Source organism: Columba livia, chromosome 17 (genome assembly GCF_036013475.1).
Source record: "Columba livia isolate bColLiv1 breed racing homer chromosome 17, bColLiv1.pat.W.v2, whole genome shotgun sequence".
Taxonomy (NCBI): Eukaryota; Metazoa; Chordata; class Aves; order Columbiformes; family Columbidae; genus Columba; species Columba livia.
The window spans coordinates 4,587,879-4,610,328 of record NC_088618.1 but is presented as its reverse complement, the minus strand read 5'-3'; the positions used below and the strand labels follow the sequence as shown (position 1 = coordinate 4,610,328).

General features: G+C 42.5%; 2 protein-coding genes and 1 long non-coding RNA gene across 4 annotated transcripts in view; 1 reads left to right on the top strand and 2 right to left on the bottom strand.

The window, feature by feature from the left end:
* Nucleotides 1-2,726, bottom strand: part of MLXIP (MLX interacting protein) — a 47,616-nt gene extending 44,890 nt beyond the window's left edge. The window contains exon 1 of the mRNA XM_065032933.1: nucleotides 2,085-2,726. The gene's annotated coding sequence lies outside the window, so the exon portion shown is untranslated. The remainder of the gene's footprint in view (nucleotides 1-2,084) is intronic.
* Nucleotides 2,727-2,861: 135 nt separating this feature from the next.
* BCL7A (BAF chromatin remodeling complex subunit BCL7A) lies at nucleotides 2,862-21,545 on the bottom strand. 2 transcript variants are annotated; one of them, XM_065032986.1, is made up of 7 exons: nucleotides 21,303-21,480; nucleotides 17,036-17,144; nucleotides 13,485-13,566; nucleotides 11,251-11,347; nucleotides 9,894-10,061; nucleotides 7,683-7,804; nucleotides 2,862-6,464 (listed from the first exon to the last, which is right to left on the bottom strand). In XM_065032986.1, exons 2-7 carry the CDS (start codon nucleotides 17,068-17,070, stop codon nucleotides 6,393-6,395), a joined length of 576 nt encoding a protein of 191 aa, XP_064889058.1. In that variant the 5' UTR covers nucleotides 17,071-17,144; nucleotides 21,303-21,480; the 3' UTR covers nucleotides 2,862-6,392. The 2 variants fall into 2 exon arrangements, with proteins under 2 accessions (XP_064889058.1, XP_064889057.1); XM_065032985.1 differs by lacking the exon at nucleotides 17,036-17,144 and having other exon boundaries at nucleotides 21,303-21,545.
* A 16-nt stretch (nucleotides 21,546-21,561) lies between these two features.
* On the top strand, nucleotides 21,562-22,404 carry LOC135575616 (uncharacterized). The gene is made up of 2 exons (XR_010466701.1): nucleotides 21,562-21,659; nucleotides 21,982-22,404. It is a non-coding gene; the product is annotated as an uncharacterized LOC135575616 (long non-coding RNA).
* The last annotated feature ends 46 nt before the right edge of the window (nucleotides 22,405-22,450 follow it).

Here is a 22,450-nt window from a genome sequence, read left to right as displayed (position 1 = left end):
GGACTCCTGTGAACGTGAAAAAATGCAGAGGACAGCCCAGAACCGGCTGAAAGATGTTGATGAGACAGCGTATCTCATGAGTATCTCATGGATTTCAACAATCTTTAATACAGTGAATTGCTTGTTGTTTTCAGAAGCAGACTGCGAGAAGCCAGGGCAGCTACAGAGGCAGCCGGAGCCGTGCCGCGGGCAGGCTGCAGGCACGGCCGCAGGGACCAGCCGCGGCCGCGGAGAACAGCTCGCCACACACAGTCCTGCCAGCCCGGTGGCTCGCGCCTCACCCACGTCCCTGCCCAGGGGCGTGTGGAAAGTGAGCACGGCTGTTCCAGGGGAAGAAAAGATCAGATTTCATCCTTCTCAAAAGCGTAACGGAAGCAACATATCTGTAGGTCAAGATGAAAGTGCAGCAATAGGGCCGGTAGATGTGTTCGTATGGGGAGAGAACAGCAGCTTACAGCACAAAAGCCTGTGTATGTGCATATGTATATCCAGAGTCAAAAGATCTCTAGCTTGCCCTGTGGAGCAAACCTCCATCACCAGGAGAGCAATTATATTCCAGGTGGCACGCTCCAAAGCATTTATACTAAATTGCGTCTATTCTCTCAGTTCTAGTACCTTATACTTAAAAAAACAACCAACCAACCACCAAGCTCTTCTACACAGTCATCCTCAGGAGGGAAAAAAATCCCGTTAAATTGCCACATGCTATTTTTTCCGCTTTGTAAAACCGGAAATAAGATCAAGGGAAAACTTGAGGGATAGAGAATGCAAGTCTCGGGCACAGACAGAAGAGGCCTTCCTGCAATATCAAAATTATACCCTTGCAGAGATGTAACATTGTCAATTAGAGAGCATGAAATAAAAGATGGATCACGGTGTTTAGGGGCAGAGTGGTAGGTCAAATACTCCCCCACATGTGAAAGGAGCAGTGAGGAATGGTCACACCACATGAGGGCTCTTAGAAATCTTTAAAAATGAAGAGCAACATTCAGCTGTTAGTCAGCATCGCATATGACTCAAATTCCTAAGAAAAGACCACAGCAATATTTAGCTTCAAAGCTGGGTATTGTTACCTTAAGTTTTTGTTTGTTTTGTTATTAAAAAGCAATGTTTTGTCCCGGCAAAGCATTCTGATTCCTCTAATGGCAAAAAAGGAAAGCATTTCAAAACAACATCCATAGTTTTACAATGTCTATTTTAAATCTGACAGGTAGTTTGTTAAGAGCACCTGAACAAAATTAAACAGCACAACCACCCATCAATAGCACTGTCTACAGTACTTCCATGACAACAGCCTGTACATTTACCTCACAAATCTATAAGCAAGCCGCACTTGCTTCTTCCTGTGTGCAAGAAGGGACAACTTGTTAAACTCAAGTAGCTTGGTAGCAATGCAATTTTCTAAGTTACCAGCACACCAAACCATCATTTAAAATAAAAGTAGCTGTCTTGGGCTGTAGCTAACGTGATGCAGGTCAGGGTTTGCTCCTGTCATCTGCAGAGCAAATACTGCAGGTGCAAGATGTAACCCTTAAAATAAATGCAGTTATTTTGAGGACAGAGCTCTTGGTTTGCCTTTTTTAAGATCAGCATTGAGGTCAAGACTCCCAGTTCTCCTTCACTCCAGAGTCAGGAATTCCAGGAGGCACAAGGAAACACTAAGGGGCCACAGCAGCGTTTTCTGAGTATACTTTTTCTTACTGTTTCTTTTCAGCAACCTGCAGTGCAAGGTGAAACACAGGCCACCATCATTTGACGGTGTTCCTTCAAAACACGCTTTTAGCAGAGGAGACATTTACCAACCTAGAATTCAACTGTAACATGCACAGAGCAGAGAAGCATTCAAGCTGTTTAAAAACATACACCTGCGGTAACACTCCACAACACTTAGCGGTGAGATATTATCCTCCTGAATCTGCAGACAGCAAGATAAGCATTCCCATTTTGATGAGGCGCAAGAGCTCAAGGAATCTCCCTCCCAGCCAACCCCTCACCGCTGGGCTGGCTCTGCCCGTCCCGCTCCCAGGCAAACCACAGCGAACCTCCCGCCCGCTGCCCTGCGCCAGCGCTGCCGCCAGCCTCACCTGCTCAGGGGCCGCTCCTCCTGCCGGCCCGCTTGACTTACATCCTCTTTTCTACTTCTGTTCTCTTCTCTCTTTCCAGTTCCATCCTATATATCACTACCTTATAGAAGTCTGCTCATTTAATCCAAAAAGGAAAAAAAACCAAACCAGTGCACACAACCCAACTAACTAAAAAGGGGTACTTTTCTTCCCAGGTAAACACATTAAACTGGTTGATAAGAGGATGCCCCGAGCACCGCAGTAAATGCGAGCGAGGCAACACAACGGAGCCAGGAGCAGGCAAGCGGTGAGCCCGAGCAGTTCAGCTGCCTGTGGAACCACAGGCCACTTTGGGACAGAGCACATAGAACACTAAAAATAAGCTGGACACTTTATATCCATCCTGAATGTAAAGAATCTTTCCAAAACTCTTCCCCTTGCTAGCACTGGACTCCATACAATGCCATCCCCAATGCCGATTTAAATAACCACAACACATAAGCTGAGCACCAAGCCAACACTAAGCACCTTAAACTACCCAGTTATTCTGCAGATTGCTGTAATTACATTGGCCACATTTATTTGTTCGCTGTTGTTGCAACAACAAACTGCCCCCGCCCTGCTACAATATCAAGAAACCTTTGGTCCACTCAAAGGTAAGTCATTTCACACGTTACCAAATGAGACAACACCATAGAACGCACATTTTAAAATACCATTTATAAAACCAGAAATTTATTGTAATTTAAAAAAAAACAAACTGAGATTAAGTTTCTTGATAAAATCATTCACACGGCATTCATGTTGTGATTTTTTATTTTATTTTTGAAATGAAACCATTGTACATTGTACAAACCATAACTACCGATGGAATAAATAAGTGAAAAATTATACTGCTGTACAACACACACACACACAAATCATAAGATGAAAAACAATTAGGTATTGAAGAAAACAAAATTCTTTACACCTTCTAACAGGCCCTTAGATATAAAGAACATTCCAAAACATGACAATGTTTATGTATGAAGATAGCCACCCAAAACCAATATTTTATACTGCCTTGTTGATTATTTTTTGTTGTTTTGTAAGTGCCAGCACTTTTTGGAATGTTTAACAACTACTTTCCCAAGCATAAAAATTCCAAGGAATAGTTCTGCTATAAAATGTTTGGCTGAGTAAATCGCTTATTGGGAAGGCCTTCCCACGTGTTCCACAAACTCAGCTGATTTACTTGCTTGCTTCTAGTTTTTTTTTTCTTTTTTTTCTTTTTTTTTTAATGATTTTTTTTTTTCTATTTTATGTATTTGTAACTGAAGCTCCAACATTCAGCATTGTAGCAAGGAAGCACTTCTTGATATTTGCACTATTTCTAAAACATTAGCTGTATGAGAACTTTCAGTCATCTTGAAGAAAATTACATCTCTCCTTCTGCTCCACGTCTCAATGCTTTCAATAAACCCTTTTACAGTGAGTTCATAAAACAAGTTTCTGGTAGAGATAGGTCCAAGCCAAAAAAGAGCTGGATCAATATCTGGTTTCAAACCTCAGGTTGATTTGAATTCCATGTTCTGGTTTGGTCCCATCTGTACTTTCTGGCATTAAAATGTGTTTAATCACATCCGTTGGCCCATAAATGTTATCAGGCACTTCAAAAAAAGACTAATAACAGTCTTATACACTATTTTGGATTTCTTCATACCAGATAATGTCAAAGTCTCTTCCCTTAGAGACTGACAATAGCAGGTCTAAGGAACCCAAATCTATCTGCTTGTTCAGTTGTCTGTTGTCACTAGAATCTCTGGTTAAAAAAACACAAGTTCTGAATGTATTCTGTAGAAGCTGTAAATAAAGCGCTACTACCTCAGAAATAAAGCCTCTAGGAATATGGTTATGATGCCTTGTCGTGTAAGCCACAGAACAGTGAACAGTTCTGAGCAGAAGCCACAGGAGAGAAAAGGAAGTTTATAATTAAACCTGTTGATGTCAATAATGCCAATAAATGCTTCTATCTAATGAAAAATTTGAGGTATTTTTAGTGCTATTTATATATTTTATTTCTTTCTAAAGTACAGGAATTAGTTTCTAAACGAAAAGTCTATTTACTCCCTTGGAAACATCTACAAAATGAAAATTAAAAGCTTGCTGCGATGCACCTGAAGAGAGGGATTAGTAAACATGACTACTTGTCAAAGGTGGCATCAGAGTTGGTTTGTTTTAGCATTAAAACCAACAAAAAGTTAGTAAATCAAAAATATTTTAAAGTTTGAATCTTTCTAGATTTGCCCATTTAATATATCAATAGAACTTCTCACAAAATATCACTTAAATCTGAATGTAATATACATACAAATCAATCGTCATTGACCAGTTATCCACATTTTAGGCATACACACAATTCAAGAGAGAATTCTACCGTTTCATTGCATATAATTGTGCAAATACAGTTTTTTGGCTCCTCATTTCCTTATTTTCAGAATGTTAACGGACTTCATGATCAGACCAGAAATCCCAAAAACCTCATTAGGGAGCAGACTGTTTCCATGAGTGATTTGTCATCCAATTTTATTCAGTTAAAATCCCAATTCTTTTTCTATTTCAACAGAAAGGAAAAGTTCTGAAACTGAGTTTTGTACGTTATTTGGAGTTCAATCCCACGACCGCCTTCCGGAAGGTCCGTATGGCTCCCGCTCCTCCCTCCGTTCCCTCCCCAAACTTCCCCACTTCTTTTTCCATAATAAAGTGGTAATTGCAAACCCAATACAGTAGTCTAAGTGCAAGCCATTTTCACTATTGGAGAATTCAGAAATAAATAAGCTTAATGAAGAGCTAATTATGAAAAATGTATCAACTGGAAGCAATTTTTTTATTATTATTATTTTAAAAAGTATTTACAGTTCTTAGCTTACAAACTATATGCAACCATTTTCAGAGCTGTGAGATCGTATTTTAAGTTACAAGTTCCATCTCCCACACAAAGCGAAGACAGACTAAGGGCCCGATCCAGCAATACAGATGTACGTATGGATGTACATACGCGCACGCGCGTACTGAAGCGAGAAATGAGCGGTTCCTGCCGACGCCGGGTATTTGTAAGTGGGACCCCACCCTGGAAGTACAAAGCTCACCGCACTTACAGCCCGACGCAGACGGTTCTGCGCTTCTACACGCCGCGAATTTGAAGGGAGTTGCACCCACTTCGTGTCTTTGCATCAAGTTTAGCGCAAGCACGCTAAAGAACAGAACATTTCTAACAATGATGTCGGGAAACAACAAGGCTTATTTACAAGACTTGCTGAAGAAAGAAAGAAAGAAAGAAACCCCCAATACAGTATTAACCTGGAACACAGAAGTAAACATCTTCTAAAGGAACAACACAATGAAATCCAGTTCAGTGAAAACATGATATCAAAAAAGACCAATTGAAAATGAATTCACTGTGCATCAATCCCTTTGATCCTATTTATGTACATAGTGGAACTTTTCTGTAAAGCAAGTTGTACCCAGTACAGATATCTGGACCTAATACGTAAGTATTTTAACTGCTGTGTTATAGTATATATTCAGATCTGGACTATAAACGGTGAACAGATCATGTTAACTTCTGATGAAGTTAAGTATTTAGAAGACCAAATTTACAGTTGCGAATGCCATGCATTCAATAAAAGATCTCCACTATAGCTGCTAAAATAAAATATCAAGCTCCTTTTTCTCCTTGGACTCCAAGAGTGAAAATGGCTTCCTGATCTGTATTTGTTAAAAATTTAAGCACCAGGGATTTAAAAATTAAAAACAAAACAAAACAAAAAAAAGAAAAGCGCCTTACTACATGGCATTATACAAACATAGGCCACTTTGCAAAGGAGACAGTTGCAAAACAACTTTTAAAAGTTAGCACTGTTTTCAGAACACAAGGCACAAAACAAAAGCAGACATCACGCCAGAACAATGAACTTCACATGAAAGCTAATACCTGACCTGTACCATCCTTAAATATCTTACAATGTTAAATAGAGAAATGAAAAAAAAAAATACAGCAGCAACATAATTGTAATTTTGACTTTAGAAACAGTGCGTAGACCCCTCCTGAGTTGTTTACTCCAACCATTTCAGAGACAGTAACTTAAAAGTTCTCAATGTTTGTTTCACAGGAAAAAGTTTTCAGTGTCTGAGAAGTTAAACCTTTGTTAGGCTTTCTTGGATTTTTGCTTGGTAACTTGAAAAGTTAGGAGTTCTGTCCTCATCCAAGAGAAGATGCTTAAGTAAGGTTGTTCTATAATTAAGCCCACTGATGTACCTTACATAAAACTGACCAGAAAGATCTATAGTCTAAATCTCTTCAACATTTTGTTGGGAAGCCTCTACTTTCATCTTTTTAGAAGGTGGCACTCCTTCAGAGTCCTTAAGGAGGGGGAAAAGAAAAACAACCACATTATCACTGCATTGAATTTCAGGCACCATAAACATCAAACAAAGAACATGAACAAATTCCCTGGCTTGTCATTTGTAAAATACAAAGCAACCCTGCATGTGACAATGACATGACCAAGTGCATTTGCTTCCTGAAATCTCTACTTACAAAGATGCTGAAGGGAGTGGAGCATCTCCCGTGTGAGGAAAGGCTGAGGGAGCTGGGGCTCTTTGGCTTGGAGAAGAGGAGACTGAGGGGTGACCTTATTAATGTTTACAGATATCTAAAGGGTGAGTGTCAGGAGGATGGAGCCAGGCTCTTCTCAGTGACAACCAATGATAGGACATGGGGTAATGGGTGCAAACTGGAACACAAGAGGTTCCACTTAAGTTTGAGAAGAAACTTCTTCTCAGTGAGGGTGACAGAACACTGGAACAGGGAGGTTGTGGAATCTCCTACTCCGGAGACATTTAAAACGCGCCTGGACACCTTCCTGTGTAACCTCATCCGGGTGTTCCTGCTCCGGCGGGGGGATTGATTGGACTGCTTTCCAGGTCCCTTCCAACCCCTGACATTCTGTGATTCTGTGATCTTACCTCAACATCTGAGCACTTGTTGTTGTCTATAGACAAAGAGCAAAATTCTAGTGCTGGGCCCACAGCGAACATTCCAAGCAAGAGCCTTGATGCATCGTTATACCCAGACTTCCCTCAGCTCACGTTAACTTACAATTTAATGTTAACACAACTGGAGTACAACCCACACCCAGCGCACACTGATTTCCTCCCGCTGCAGCCAAAGCAAGCTCTGCAGGACGGAACACGCGAGGTTTGGAAAGCGCGAGGTGTGCGCTGGAACAAGCCAACCACCCACAAGGAAAAGCAACGGACTGAGCTGCGCTCTGCCCGCAGATCTCGGCAGTTTATTAACGTGAAATTTTAATATTCCCTTACAAAACTAACAGAGACTGGTTTAGGAAACTGAAAAGTAAACCAGACCGATCTAGTTTTACTGTCCGAATTATGTGACATGCAAGAAGACAATCCAATTAACCACAAAACCAGATACATCTAATAGTCTATGGCTGCTTTACTGTCATCAACTTTGGAAATAAGTCTAAATACACAACTGGCTTCCTTATGTTTGCTTTTTGGTAAAAATCCTCTTTTCCAAATTCCAAATAACTGGGCTTTTGTGCTTAAAGTTACCTGAGAGTTTTTAGATGCCTCTGTAATTATATCGTTTTCTCCAGAGGACTGAATTTCTGCTTTCTCTGAACTATTCACGGAATTTTCCATTGAAGACTGTGAATTCTGTTCATCAGAGGTATCTGAAATGTCAAGAAAGAATTTTAAGCCAACAAATGAAAGCATTCAGCAGGAACTTTTAGGATGCCTTCTTATTAGCAACTTCCCAAACGCATCAATTTCACCCACATGTAACCATTACCAATAGCATGCGTGACAGTATGAACATAATGAATTAAACAGCATCCAGTGGCTGGAGCCAGTCCCTAGAGGGAGCCAAGCTCCTGCACACCCTGCGACACAGAATCACGTCAACACTATTAGCAAACAAGTTTCAACACTAACTTTGCAAACAGGCTGACCTCAAGGAAACTTCCTTCAAACCAAAGTGAAAAACAGCTACAAAAAGGGCTGAATTGTAATTTGGAAATTCAGCTAGCTAGCTTAACCATTAAGGTTGCAGACTTTTTAATTCTGGTGTATACTCATGGAGAAGTCTTCCAGCTCCTTATAGCTCTTATATGCTGCCACTTTTCCTGTTTGTTTGTTTGATTGTGGAGGTTTTTGTTTGTTTTTAAATCCTTCTCCTTCTCTCTTAAAGCAAGATTTACAGAGGACTCAGGGTTAAAGCATATGAATATTTTTCTAGTGTACTGTATAAAAAGCATCACAGGCGTTTCTGAAAGCTTCTCTGACTGAATTCAACATGAAGTGACGCCTGTGATGAGCAGTCTCAAAGATCACATTCAGCACACACGGACAGAATCATCTTCCTTTCCATGTCTCACCAGAAAAGCATGTTCCTACTGATAAAGAAACAAGTCCCAAGGGTCAGAAGGAATTCCAATTTCTGTTGTGGATGTCTCGGCACACATTGCAACTTGGGCTAAGGAGCACTGTGATCCGCACATCTCCTCAGTACAGGAAAACACCTCGAGCTGCTCTGGTCTCTTCCAGGTGCCGCTGACAATCCCCACTCACTGGGCAAGGGGATCCACACTCCGAACTGCCTGGCCCTGAGCTATCCCGGTGCCTGCGATGACTCGTATGCCTATCAGAATGTCCTGAATGCACCTGTTTTCTTTAAGAAGTCCATAGGAGGCATTTCTGACCCTCCAAACTGTCCCCTGGCCTTAAGAAACCTCCCTGATATTGGTGTAGTAACATGAGACAGACATACAAGGTCATTAACTGTATCCTGCTGAATAGTGTCACAATTCCAGGGGTTTAATTGCTCATAACTCTTCAGTAGATAAATAATTATTTCATTAATTTTTAAACACGGCATATAACCAATGGAAAAAAATACATTAATAACATGTATTTTTTGCCATTACTTCTCCCTTTCACCTTCTAGTAACTGGCTCTGGAACTATTCCAGAGCACTTGGTATGATTGTCCCTGAAACTAAATTTAGTCCAAGAAGCACGTACACGATGTCACAGCTTCACGCAAGCGGGTTCAGACAATATCAGACCAACGAGTAAATCCTCACTGCTCACCATGACCAAAAATGTTAGCTGAGATTTTCTTTGAAGGATATGGTGTTCTGATTTATTCCTATTTGGTGACGACTCAGCGGTCAAATTTTAACCCCAATTAACAATGACGACATTTAACATACTTAACCATTCTGGTATTACCAAGATAAAAGCTCTAAATTTAAATTGGTTAGTGCATCTACTGAGCTAAGAACTAAATTGGGAGGGTGTAATTTAATTGCTTTGCTATGGGAAGAATTCTGCAATCAAATCATTAGAATGGTGTTAGGGACATCTTTTATCTGTTATCATAGGATGAAGAAAGTTACATTCCTGAGAATACAAATACAGGGCACGTTTCAATTACCCAAAATAACATTTAAAGAGTGAGGTTCGGAACAATCTCTTAACCTATACATACTTTTAATCTGTGTGCAACTGCAATGTAATGCTGTAACACTTCCTTTTCCTCTCTGAAAACACCCTGAATGTCAATCTGACCTTTCCAGCTGCATGGAAGGATCACCGGTAGGCCAGACAGATTATGGCCCATTTTCACGTAAGTGCTGAGAATCCAAAATGATTTATTTTGAATTGTTATTATTCAGTTCTAAAAACAGTTAAGCAAATAAATGATGCACTAAAGGATAACATTTTTTGTTTGGCTCTGAAGACGTTTTTTTCGGCTCACCTTCTGAACCAGGCTGCTCCTTCGCTTCTGCCTGAGTTTCGTCAGACTTGACTTCAGTGCTGTCTGCTTGTGTTGACAAGTTCTGTTCTGGTGCTGGACTCGAATTACTACTGTTCTCTTGTTTTATTGGAGAAGCATCAGCTATTGAACTCTGGTTGCTGTTGTCATCTATTAACAAAAAAGATAAAAAAAACACCTAAAACTAATTTGACAAGATAAAAAGCACACCTTAACCCTTCCATATTTTCCCTGTATTATTCCCTGATAACACAAGATACAGTCTGGCTCATTGGGGACCCAGTCCAACCATTTAGACTCGCACTACACCTAACTTTTTTCCACACCACCACAATTTTTGCTCTTGCAGCCTATGTCGTAATAGAGGAGTTTTCTAGAAGATACCAAAAATCAGAAAACTTCAGAAAAGGTGCTCTAACTAATATTATACAATAAAAGCAAGAGTGTCTAACTCAGATCTCTTCCAAATGAACCCCATCAAGGTAAAATATAACATCCAGTCTCAATGCCAATAGTTTCTAAGGGAAAATTGTCCAGAATACTCTCTAGCCTCCAAAAACTTGGATCACAGTAACTTTCTGCAGCACAGATCGTGTCTCTGTAGTTAACAGGAAATACTCTGCCCGAACCCTCTTCCTGTGATACATGATAAAAAAACCCAAGTATTGTATTCACCTCACGGATGGGAGAAACAAGACTTAAGAAAATTAAATGATGTGAGCAAAGTAAAAGCTCAGAACCCCTGTTCTCGGTTCAAATAGTGCTGCATTTTTAGCCATAATTGTTATTCAAACACCTAGAAGGTAAAAAATTGTACAGAGCTGAGCCGTGTAATAAACACCAGGTTGACACTCAACAGTTCACACGTAAAGAGAAAAAATCATCTAATAGTGCCAGAGTGGCAAGCAAAAAAACGTTCTATTAACCAGTTAATTTCATCAAGCTGAAGCCGAAGGAAGCCAGCAGAGACCCAGAGCTCGCTTCCCTGGCGCACACACTGAGGCCTGACTCACCTACAGAGTTCAAAAGTACAAAACCTGCACAAATTTTAGCAGGTGCCACTGAGGCTTTGGAGGTCTTTTCGTTCTTCAAGAAGCAAACTCAACAGAATTACTACTTCACCCGAGCGTAGTATTTTCAATGATAGATATTTCTATTTTTATTTTCATTTTAGCTCCACTATCATTTTTTTACCCACACGGCCCAAATACAAATGGCATTTAAAAAACTGTCAGTACATCCACACAAGTCCAAGGTGCCAAATGAGTATCTGTTTTCACTTCTAGGCGGTACTTTCAGAGCAGGGCAGCAGGGCCAGCGGGGCTGACCTCCCACTCACCATGCATGTCCATCATCCCTGGCGAGGAGCTGTTCTCTGGAGTGGTCACTTCAGAGCCAGATTTTTCATCTTTACCTTTTTTCTTATTCTTATTTTTCTGAAAAACAAGAGTTACCACGAACAAATGACACTATCACCACTAAGAGAAATCCATGTTGCAATATAAAACCCTTCCCACTCATTACTTCTGAAAGCATCTCACTTAATTTCAAGTGAGAAACAAACCCAACGCAATAATCACTGACATTATCAATAATGTATTAGCCCAAATAACTACAGGCTGTTTTTCTCACTGTATTCTTCGTGACACAAAACACTAGGATATATAGGTTTTTATCCAGAAATAAGCGTGTTAGCACTTAAACACATTTTTCATCTTCAAACAACTGCACAATTTTTGTAAAAAGTACAAAATTTCTCAATCATACCCCTCATTCTACAAAGAGGGAATGGATCAAGTGGCTTCTTGGAACTGAGGCAGAGAACTTGGGAGGTGCTGGCTGCTAACTGTGTACTCCGTCCAAATTGCTACAAAGGCAAGGTGAGAACAATCTCTGCTGCACCAGGAGAAGGGAAGCAGAACACCGCTGACCAGCGGCAGGGCTACGACTCATGACACTTGCAATTTCTGAGCTGGTAACTCTGCTCACCGAACAGTTTATGCACATCCACTGCTACAAAAATACATTCTCCCCTCCAGATCAGAAAGCTTGTAGAATACACCTAGACAACACGTGTGCACGCACAACAGGAATGAGAACAGATCTAGAATTTTTAAGCTAGAGACAGTTTTTTAGCTCTTTCTCAACGACTAACACTGCAGTGACCTCCTACTTCTCTACAATTCGTGCTGCTTCTTCATTAAAACTACAAGATGAATTAAGAAAACCCAGACTGGCCTAAAACAAAGCGCATAAGCAAGACAGTCCTGCACAAACAATAGGTCACAACACGCTCCTGACCGAAGGGCAGTATGGACTGCATGTGGTAAAACAAAGGAGGAGACAGTGGCATCCATCACATGGAAATCCGCGCCTGCTAACGGATGCAGCATTTGCAATTAAGACGTGATGTAATTGGTCTCGTAGGAGAAAAAGCAGCTGCACTGCTTTTGGAGGATCCTGCGTGCCCGCTCAGAACACAATTAAAAGCCTGACTCTAGGAAGAACGCTCGTCAATCCATCCCATTGGATAAGACAGTGACCTCCAACAAGGGGAGGAACTAAAACCACAATCAAATATTGTCTAGGACTGCAGAAGTTCAACATGTGATACCCGGAAGGACTTTTCTCTCTATTTTAAACAGATTATTAGGCTTATTTTTAAATTGTATTGTTACTTCAGAGAAGCCAGATTTTATTCCCTAATATGTGTAACAGAGGTGAAAGCACATGGACTTCTTTACCTTTGCAAAATGAAAGTTCAGAGGAGACATAATCTCTCTCAGGTTTGAGCTTTTTTTTTTTTTAAAGGTTTTTTCTTTTAAAGTTTTAACCATCAAAGTGTTAGGTTCTACAACAGCCTTCCAAAACTAGGAGGAGGGAAGAGCCTAGCTAATTCTCTAATTCCAGTTCAAAGAAATGTCAAAGTGGCTTAGGAACAACATGTGAAGGGGGAAGTAATCTAATCTGTATTCACTAAAATCAAAGAACTTCCATTTGAAGCATAAAGCAGTAAAAAAAATCCCATTCTCCTATTCTAGTAAAAAGCAAGTACCCTGTCTGCTCCTTCACAGGTGGATGAAATCGGATTTAATACAATAGTCCTCAAGTTTCGGAGGACTTTCCTACCCCTACTTCAGTGTTCTGCACCAATTTTTGAGCAGAACAGCAGTGATGCACAGACGGAATACCTTCTCCACACAGTTGTAAACCAGCTACTTTCCTTTAAAGCTTCAGGCAGAAAGAGGGGAAAAGCAATTTATGTCTTAGCTTTCCCTGCCCGGTATTATGTTGGAGAAAGGTTTCAAGAATCAGTTTCAAGCCAACCGTGTAACAGTTATCTGAGAACTGATCCAAGCTGACTCCGGGAAGACTGACACCCACTGAACCATCACCATCACTTTCTGTAGAGATCAACGTTTTTCCTGGAGCATTTATATTCAAACACTTGCAAGACCCACACCAGCCTTAGCTTAAAAAGGCTCGAAGCAGAGAGAGCAGATTTCTTTTGACTGTCCCTAAACATCAGTGTCTACATCTCGGAAAAAAGCGAGATATCTGCAGGATACTTACATCATCGACTTTTGGTTCTGTTACTGGTACCCATTTGTAAATCCTTAGGGATGTGTCGCCAACTGTCACCCACTTCTTCTCCCTATAAAATCACAATGCAGGACAATTAAAGTTAAACTTCGGATTCAAAAGAAAGTGATCTACTATTGTAAGTTGTCAAGGATTTAAATAGGCTATTAAGTAGGATGATGTCTATTACATAGTCTTTAGTGCTGCATTGTGCAAATTGTTCTTTGCATTTCAAAAACTTGTTAGAGCACTGCTAACCTCCAGATTTCTCAGGGCTGTTACCTGACTACGTGAAAAACTGCAGTAGCAGTAATAAGATCTGGATTAAAGATACAGTTAAGAAGAACAGCTACTGAAAATGCAGATTTAATGCCTACAATTTTCACTTAAGTTTCTAGACAGCAGAAGAGGTTTTAGACAGACCAGTGTGGTTTGATTGTCCTGAAGCTGTTTAATGGTATTAGAAATCTAAGTGCATTTTGACCATCTGAGGTTTATTTTGGGTAGAAATTTGCTGCTAGCAATTTAACATTCACTCAACGCTCCTGTCAGGCAGCTCTGAAATTCTAGTCTTAGAACCAACAGCCTTATTGGCAGCAATATGTGCCGGGATGCAGAATTCAGACTCTGGAGAGTCACATCGGTAAATGGTGAAGGAAATCTGGCTGGAGGGGTCACGCAGTCGCAGGGATGGAAAGGATGCTGAACACTTAAAGGATGAATTCCTTGAGCCCTTTACATCAGAATATTAAAGGAAGGTCCACAGTGCCAGAGAAATTTAATCACAATCCTGTGATCAGTTTTCAGGTCACAGATTACAACTGCTGATTTGGAATATAGCTCTGCAAATGGATCGATTCAAAGTTAACAACGAAGACCGATTCCATTAAAAATTCAGGAACATCTGAAATTAATTTGGCACGAGATCTCAAGCATTCTTCTTTTTAAAAAACACATTTAAATAATAGATTTGAGATCCAGTTACAGTTTAAAAAAAACCAACAATCCTTGCAGGATGGGAGAAGCTAGATGTGACTCCAAATACATATGTGATCGCTCCATTTTTAGAAAGGGCTTCCAGAATCAAAAGCAGCCACATTGTACAAATGCCACAAACATCCTCCTGACTATTTGTTTAGCTACTAAAGCAAATCTTATTTGTTTTCCCTTTGGAGAAGACACTTTCCTATATAAGAAACAAACAAACAAAAAAAGGCAGCTTTATATGCGATTTCATAAGATTCTTTCCACAAGAATCTTTTAAATCAAGCACAAAACTATTTCAGATTCATTTCTCTCCTACGGCTCTTCTTGGAGCAGTTTCTCCTCAGTGTGTTTAGATACATCCACTTGGGTATGCTGGACGGCTCAAGTACGTCAAAACCCAATTTTACGCTGATTTGGAGCTCTAATGCTAAATGTGATAAAAATGAGCACGGAGATGAGGGCATGTCAATAATGAGACTGTACTTAATTTTGAAGGGATGATCATGATATATATATATATATATATATATATTTTAACAATACAAGACAAACTTAACTTATTTCTACTTAAGAAAATCTTTGAAATTATGGAAATAAAACCAGCTGGGGTTTTGTTTTGGGTGTAGAGAGAGGTGAATAAATGCTTTAAAAAAATAAATCAAGATTTTAGTCTTTTCCTACAGCAAAATATTACTTAGAGATGCTGCACTGGAAAACCAAAAGTTCAAGATACCTGTTAGCATCTCAAAGCAGCCTCACACAGCATCTTCACTGGACAGACTGTAGAACACAGGAGGAAACCTATATTAGTAACTTTTTCTTTCTAGTATTAAAGTTAGCCCTGACATTTTAATTCTTTTGAGCTTCTTAAGTACCACTTTAAATACTGATAACCCTCAGCTATAGGGATTTTTTTTACTGAACTCAATACACAGTAATTCAGACAACAATGGGAATAAGGATATTTTTGTGATGGAAGCACATCGACATCCCAGTCCTGCAAACACTTATGGCTAAAAAGAAAACCCAACATCACACTGCTATTATTCAAATATTTTACAGGTGTAAGCATTTACAGTATTGAACATTTAAGACCATGGAAGTATTGATAGGAAGAAAGAAGACGAGCTCCTCTGAAACTTAATAAAATCATTGGCAACACAAACACCAGTTTGTTAACAAAGAAATGCAATGACTTTCAGACATTTAGGGTCAAGAGGGTAAATAAATCCAGGATTTAAGATGTTTATTGTAAATAAAGCTTAGAATATCATCAGTAATACTTACTATCCTTCTATTTCAAAACAAAAACTAAACCAACCAACCAAAATACCCAAATCCCCACAACCACTTCTACTCTGAACACTCACTGTTTATCTTTTGTGCAAAGACACCAACCCAACCTGCTGACCAGGGACTTTTCTTTTCATGTCACTAGAACTGACGATTCACTGACGCTGCCCATAACAATAAGTTTGCTAAACGCTGCAGAAACTACAAAATATTCTCGCTGACCAAATGCTGGAGTAGGAACAAGGAATTAATGAACTCGTGGGCACAAGCCCACTCTGTTGTGAAACTACAGGTAGATTCTCCACCTGTTTTCCTGTCTGTAAAATGGATCTGCTGTTGAACCCTCTTGTCCAGGGACCCCGACCAGAATTCCATCTTTGTTAAGCAATACTAGGCAATATTTTTTTTGCACCATACACTGTTGCATTACTGCTACATAGGTTGATCTCTATATTGACTGGTGGATTGGAAAATGTAGAGGAACAACATCAGCCTGAGAGTCAATCAGCCTAAAAATCTGGCAATTACCAACTTTACTTGCCAATGTCTAGCTGACAAGCTCCATAGCTTCACAAACAATAAAAATCTGGTTTCAAACCTCTCCTGTTCCTCCATGAATGACACAGGCTTAACAACAACGGAAAGTGGCAAAACTTGAAATATATACAAAAATCTTTTATTTAAATCTTCCATACTGAAAAGTATCTTAAGTATATAGTTACAGTAAATTCAGAAACTAGTCAATACAACAAAAACAAATCCTTACATTTATCTGAAATTGTGTTAAAGCATTTTTAAATTGTGAACCATATCTGCACAGCATTTAAAGGACAGCCAAGGATATGTGGGGTAAGCAGTAGCATCAACACTTCTTTAGTGCTTATGCCTGAGGCATACTAATATCCTAGAACTTACATAATTATATACTCAATTCCCCATTCTAAATAGCCCAAGACTCTTAAATATATTTACATTTTGTCTATTAACACTAAAGCTCCAAAGATGAATATCCTATTCTGTGTATAAAAGTAATATACCAGTGAGCAAACACAAGAGTTGTACATTACACTTACACTTAAAGTGTCAAGGCAGCTTCTGCAGCAGAAACCAGCACTAAAGACATTTGACGGCACAGAAACAGAAAGCCCTTACTGCCAATATATTATCATTCAGGAAAAGGCTTTCACACCTGTTTGGCCTTTTACCGTGACTATCATTTATCACAGCGATCTGTATTTACACAAGGATTTGCTCCCACATACCCCATCTTCTGTTGATGATCACGAAGTGACGTCATAATGCTGAATTTATCACATCACACTCACTTGCATTGCAACAGAGTTTGGTGAAAATCACAGAATTATGACCTCCCTGTGGGATCAAGCAAAGGAGAAAGGGGAATGGGAAAGAAAATGCCATTATTATACACACGAAGTGCTGTGAGATGCACAAAAACAGATGGTTTTTTTGCTTTTCAGAGCACGCCTACCACTATGTAGATGTTCGTCTAGTGACCAACGTGCAGTAGCCCCAAACATACATGGTATTTCTTGACCACGCTACAAACACAATAAAAGCCCATGTAGTATGAAGGGACAGAGACTAACAGTTAAGGACACTTACTCCCTGAGTTCATCTAAATATGGTACATTATGAGAGTCGCCTTTAACTTCCACAGACCAGCACATTTTTGAGCAAGTTCTGCTACGCTCCACATTGCAACAAGCACCTTTTGTTTGAGTAAAGAAACACACAGCTTACGCATGACAAAACTCTGCCTTTAACGCACATCCAGCTTCCACTGGAGTCAGAGAGCATGTCCCGGCTCAAAAAGAAACAACCACAAGCCAGAAAAAACGCATCATAATTCAAGCACAGTAACAGCATTTTTGGGCCACTTCAGCATGGTTCTGGGTATTTTTACTGCAACTGCTTGAACTACAATCTTAGTAGGAAACCAAACCCAGGCAATGTAGCCAGACTGAACCAGGGTGGCAATCTAGTAGTGGCAAATAGAATTTTTCCAAAGACAACACGTTAGGAAGCTCTATCTCATAAGTACTTTTCAGAGTGAAAGCCTATTTTAAAAAGGAAGCATGAGCAGCAAACCTGCAAGAAGCTCAATCTCAGAGCATTACATACCATGGAAAAATATTTTAGCAAGTCTGAATGGAGACAGAACAGAAATGCTACAGCAGTATTGTCTAGAAATTCTACTCCAACCAGCCACAGCTCGCCATCCCAACCAACAGCGACGGGCAACACGATCTCACTACCCGCGGTGACTTTGCTCCTCAACTTTTACACAACACGCTTTGTTTTAAGCTACATCCCAAGACAAGCCGGGCTCTACAGCCAATTCCCCGCCATCGTAAATATTTAGCACTTTCTGTAAGTACTTTTATCAGTTCTCCAAGTTCACCTCTTCTTCCTAAAGTGCTGTCACTATCCTAGGTTGTGGCTTTGATGGATGAAAAAAAAGTCAAATGACTTCTGTGAAGATAGAACAATTTAAAAACGGGGCAACATGATGAGATTTCCTCTTTCCTGATGCATTCTCTAGACCAGGGGACCTCGCTCCCTCAGCCATGTCATCCCTCCAGCCTTATATGTTTGCACAGTTGTCCAAAAGCTCAGCAGTGCTACTATACATACCCCTGCAAATTATTTCACTGCCTCCCAAGATGCGCTACCACTTATGCTTGCCTCCTGGCCATTACTTGTCTTTTAATAAATGTCTGCATTTTCTTTCCTTTAATAAATCAGACTTTCATAAAACAAGAGTGTTTCCATTATTTTCCTAATGCTTGTTGAGGGCACGATAGCTTTTTGCCTCCCTTGTCTTGAGAACCCATTTAGAATCTACGCATACCCGTCAATCTTTAAAGACAAAAAACCAATCCTGTACCTTTCAAAATTCATTGAGATAAATTTAGCTCAGAGGATTTTGTAAAACAGACTGAAAGAAAAACTGTAAGTACTGTTAAAAAAGTAGAACTGCCCTCTTAGCCATGGAAATTTAACACTTCTGCTACACAAATAGAACACAACCACGTATTCTGCAAGACACGTGCTATGTGTTTTCTAAAATAGATACTCATTCACAAGAGTGGTTTAAACAAAGCAGATACGGTTACATTAATCTCAAGATAAAAACGTAACAACTTCACCGCTTACTACGAAGTTCCAGTGATACCAGAAGTGCCCGACGCTCTACAAACACACCAGGAGATAGGGTACCTGCATCAAAGGGCTCGCTGTCCAAGAACGGATGGGTATTTTCTCAGGAACAAAGTCTGCCCTGATAGAAGGTGCTTTCCAACCGGTACGTTCGCCGTTGTGGCGGTACAGACACTCGGTGAGGCTGCTGTGCACCGTCACGGGCCAGCAGAGCTTCGGGCAGCACACACTGGAGCCACCGGGCCCTTGGAAGAGTTTGCAGCTCATTCTGCCTCTCATCTTCGGCACACAGCACTACGAGCACACCAGCCTCAGAAAACTCTGTTCTGTGAAACGTTGGGTGCACGGTATTCTGATTTTCAGTGGCTGCATTTCCACAGAAGAGCTGTGGATGGCAACAAATTGCTCCTATTATGCAAATGCAACTGCACACTTGGAAATTGCCTATGTGGCTCTCCCAAAGACGCAGGAATTGCTAGTGTGTAAAGTTCAATTTCGTGCAAACCAAGTCTCACAAAACATTTAAACCACAAGGCACATCTCTCTTGCTAATTTCCCAACGTACTTGACTGCAGGTGGGGGGAATCACGAGATTCACCATCACATGATGATTTCTTTAAATGGTTTATGGAAATGCTGGCGAGATGCACACACAAAAATCCATATGAATATTTCTGACAATAATCAAAAGAAACACTGCATGATTCTGTACAGGAAAGTTGTTTCTCCTGAGGGTTAAAACGTACAAAGTCTATTTATACCATAAGATTTATGTTTTATAAAGGAAGCCATAGCAACTAACACCATGGCAAAGAGCCCTTGCCAAGAAAAAATAAATAAATTAGACATTTTGTTGAATGGCCAAGCTTCTGCCTCTACTCCTCTCTGGAATCCACGAACGAGGATTCAAAGTATGCTGCGCTCATGAATGAAATACCTACAGCCAGAATAGTCCCACACATCCAACGCTCCTATCTGAACAAAAGTCCTGTCACACCACTACACATTGTTCTGACCCTTCAAAGTTGGTCAGCAAACAGCACTTATAACCACCACCCGAGTGGAAGAGAGTTCCTGAAACCCACGGAACTGCGGTGCTGGGGCTGCTCCAGCTCCCCACACAACAGCTGGATTCTGTGAAATCCCAGCTCGTGCCCCACGTTATCGGACACACGTCCCGATTCTTTGTCCGGCTCAAGCCAACGGGCCCATTCATCTGCTCAAGCCCATTTAAAACGCAACAATCCGCTTCGCCCGAATAATACACATTTAACGCTGTATTTTGCTTTTCTTTTAATGAAAGCGAAGCATTAGCTGTGGGTTGCGATACAAGCGTTCCCTTATTTTAGCAGGTTCTAAAAAGCTGAGTTATGCAGGTTAATACTAAGCCAAGGGAATTTTCCCATGGGTTTCAAATGTTTAAAGAAAGTATTTTAAGACACATGCACAAATACTACTGAACAGTCAACTTGCTGGAAGAAAGAGATTCGCTCTCAAGTCCCACTGCTCGTTATCCCATCCAAAAACCCTGGACACGCTGCAGAACGTTGCAGCGACTCTTTCACTGTATTGTTTAAACACCTCATGTGGATTTTCCTAACAAAAGCAGAAAAAGACAAAAGCGGGAAAATGCCAAGACACGTTTAAGGCCTAACAAAAGGGAATTATTATACCAGGGGTACAACCTTCAATTACAGCATTTAAACCAAATTCTAGCGGCAGATCCGCGCTCTCTCCTGCTCTGCTCGGGATTTACAACAGCGGGACACGATCGCGCCCGGGTTTGCTGCGCTTACATGCAAACCTCGGGAACTTGGAGGGTAAAATAAATAAATAAGTGTGTAATAATAAAAACAATAAAAGAAACACTCTGTGACCTTGCAGAGGTATTTTTAACGCTTAAAAAAAAAAAAAAAAAAAGAAAAAATACTTCTTTGAGCTGTTCCACAGAGAGCGGGCGGCAGGGCTGCCCCAGGCCCGCTCCTCAGGGCCCTTTGTAGGGAGGGCGGCGGGAGGAGCCGGGCCCGACCCGCCGCCCGCCTCCGGCACCACCCGGCGCGGCCCGGGCCCCGCGGGGCGGCGGGCCGGGGGCAGCGGGGAGCGGCGGGGGTCGGCGGGCAGGGGGCTCGGCCGCACAATGGAGCCGCCTCTCGCCCTCACACGCCGCCGCCGCCTTCATGTGACTCGCAGGAGCGAAATGGCTTCTGGGTGCCGCCGGCTCCCCGCCCCCCCGCGGCCGCCCGGCGGGCTCCGGCCCCGTGAGGGGACGGCGCGGGGGTCGGGGGGCGGCGGAGGGTGAGGGGGGAGCGGGGGCGGGCGCGGGGTCCCGGCGCGGCGCGGCCCGCTCACCATTTGCGCACTTTCTCGATGGCCGCCATCACCCGCTTGATATCATCCTTCGCCCGGCTCCGGGTCTCGGCCCGCACCGACCGGCCCGACATGCTGCTGGCGGGGGGGGGACGGCGGCGGCGGCCTCAGCGGAGAACGCGGCGCTCGGCGCTGCTCGCGGCGTCCGTCCGTCCGTCCGCCCGCCCGCACAAAGCTCCGTGCGCTCGGCGCGGCGCGGCTGGGCTCGGCTCGGCTCCGCCCGCCCGCCGGGGCCCGCGCACTGCGCACGCGCCCCGCGCCGCCGCCGGCAGCCCGCGCGCGCGGGGACGGAGGGGGAGGGGCTGGCGCGCGGGACGGGCGCTGTGAGGGGACAGCAGGGTGTGTGAGGGGACAACGGGGACCGTGAGAGGGCAGCGGGGACTGTGAGGGACAGCAGGCACTATGAGGGGACAGCGGGGTCTGTGAGGGGACGGCGGGGTCTGTGAGGGGACGGCGGGGTCTGTGAGGGGACAACGGGATCTGTGAGAGGACGGCGGGGTCTGTGAGGGGACGGCGGGGTCTGTGAGGGGACAGGAGGCGCCAACGCCGACCCGGCCGAACCTTTGTCGGGGTCAAGGGGAGGAAGAAGGATGAGGGGTTGAGGAAGGGAACACGGGGGCCCTGGCGACACCGCTTCAGTCACCCACCCGCGCCCCCTCAGGTACCCTGGAACTGCGGGGACAAACCGGCGGAGCTGCCGGGGACAAACCGGCGAGGCCTCCCGCGAAAAGGTGCCGGTGAAGGGGACAGTTTGTCCCTGCGGTCCCTCTTCCCGGCACCGCCAGGGCTGCGTGAGGCCGAGGGCAGGAGCGAGGACCCCGCGGCCCCGTGTGGCAGGAGCAGCTCCGGGGGCTCCAGCGGTGACACCCGAGGCGTTCGCCCTCAGCTCTGCGCGGGGAGACCGGAGGAGCTGCTTTGCTTCCGAGCAGCTCGTTCCAGCCGAGTGACAACTGAGCCATCCAGCCCTTGAGCAACTGTCTGTGACAGTATCGCAGACCCTGAGCATGGGGCCTGGCAATGCAAAAACATTCAGCAAAACAGCTGCCTTGTTGAATAGAATGCTTAATAAATCCATAATACACAATTTTTTTTTCAGTGGTTATAAGGTTTCTCAGCTGCCTAAAATAATC

Bases quoted from the DNA above. Each gene is read 5' to 3' on its own strand.
- BCL7A (XM_065032985.1), bottom strand. From the start codon at position 21,394: ATGTCGGGCCGGTCGGTGCGGGCCGAGACCCGGAGCCGGGCGAAGGAT. The intron at 13,567-21,302 runs GTGAGCGGGCCG...GTGATTTTATAG, and splicing joins ATCGAGAAAGTGCGCAAATG to GGAGAAGAAGTGGGTGACAG. The intron at 10,062-11,250 runs GTGAGTGGGAGG...TTTTGTTAATAG, and splicing joins AGGGATGATGGACATGCATG to ATGACAACAGCAACCAGAGT.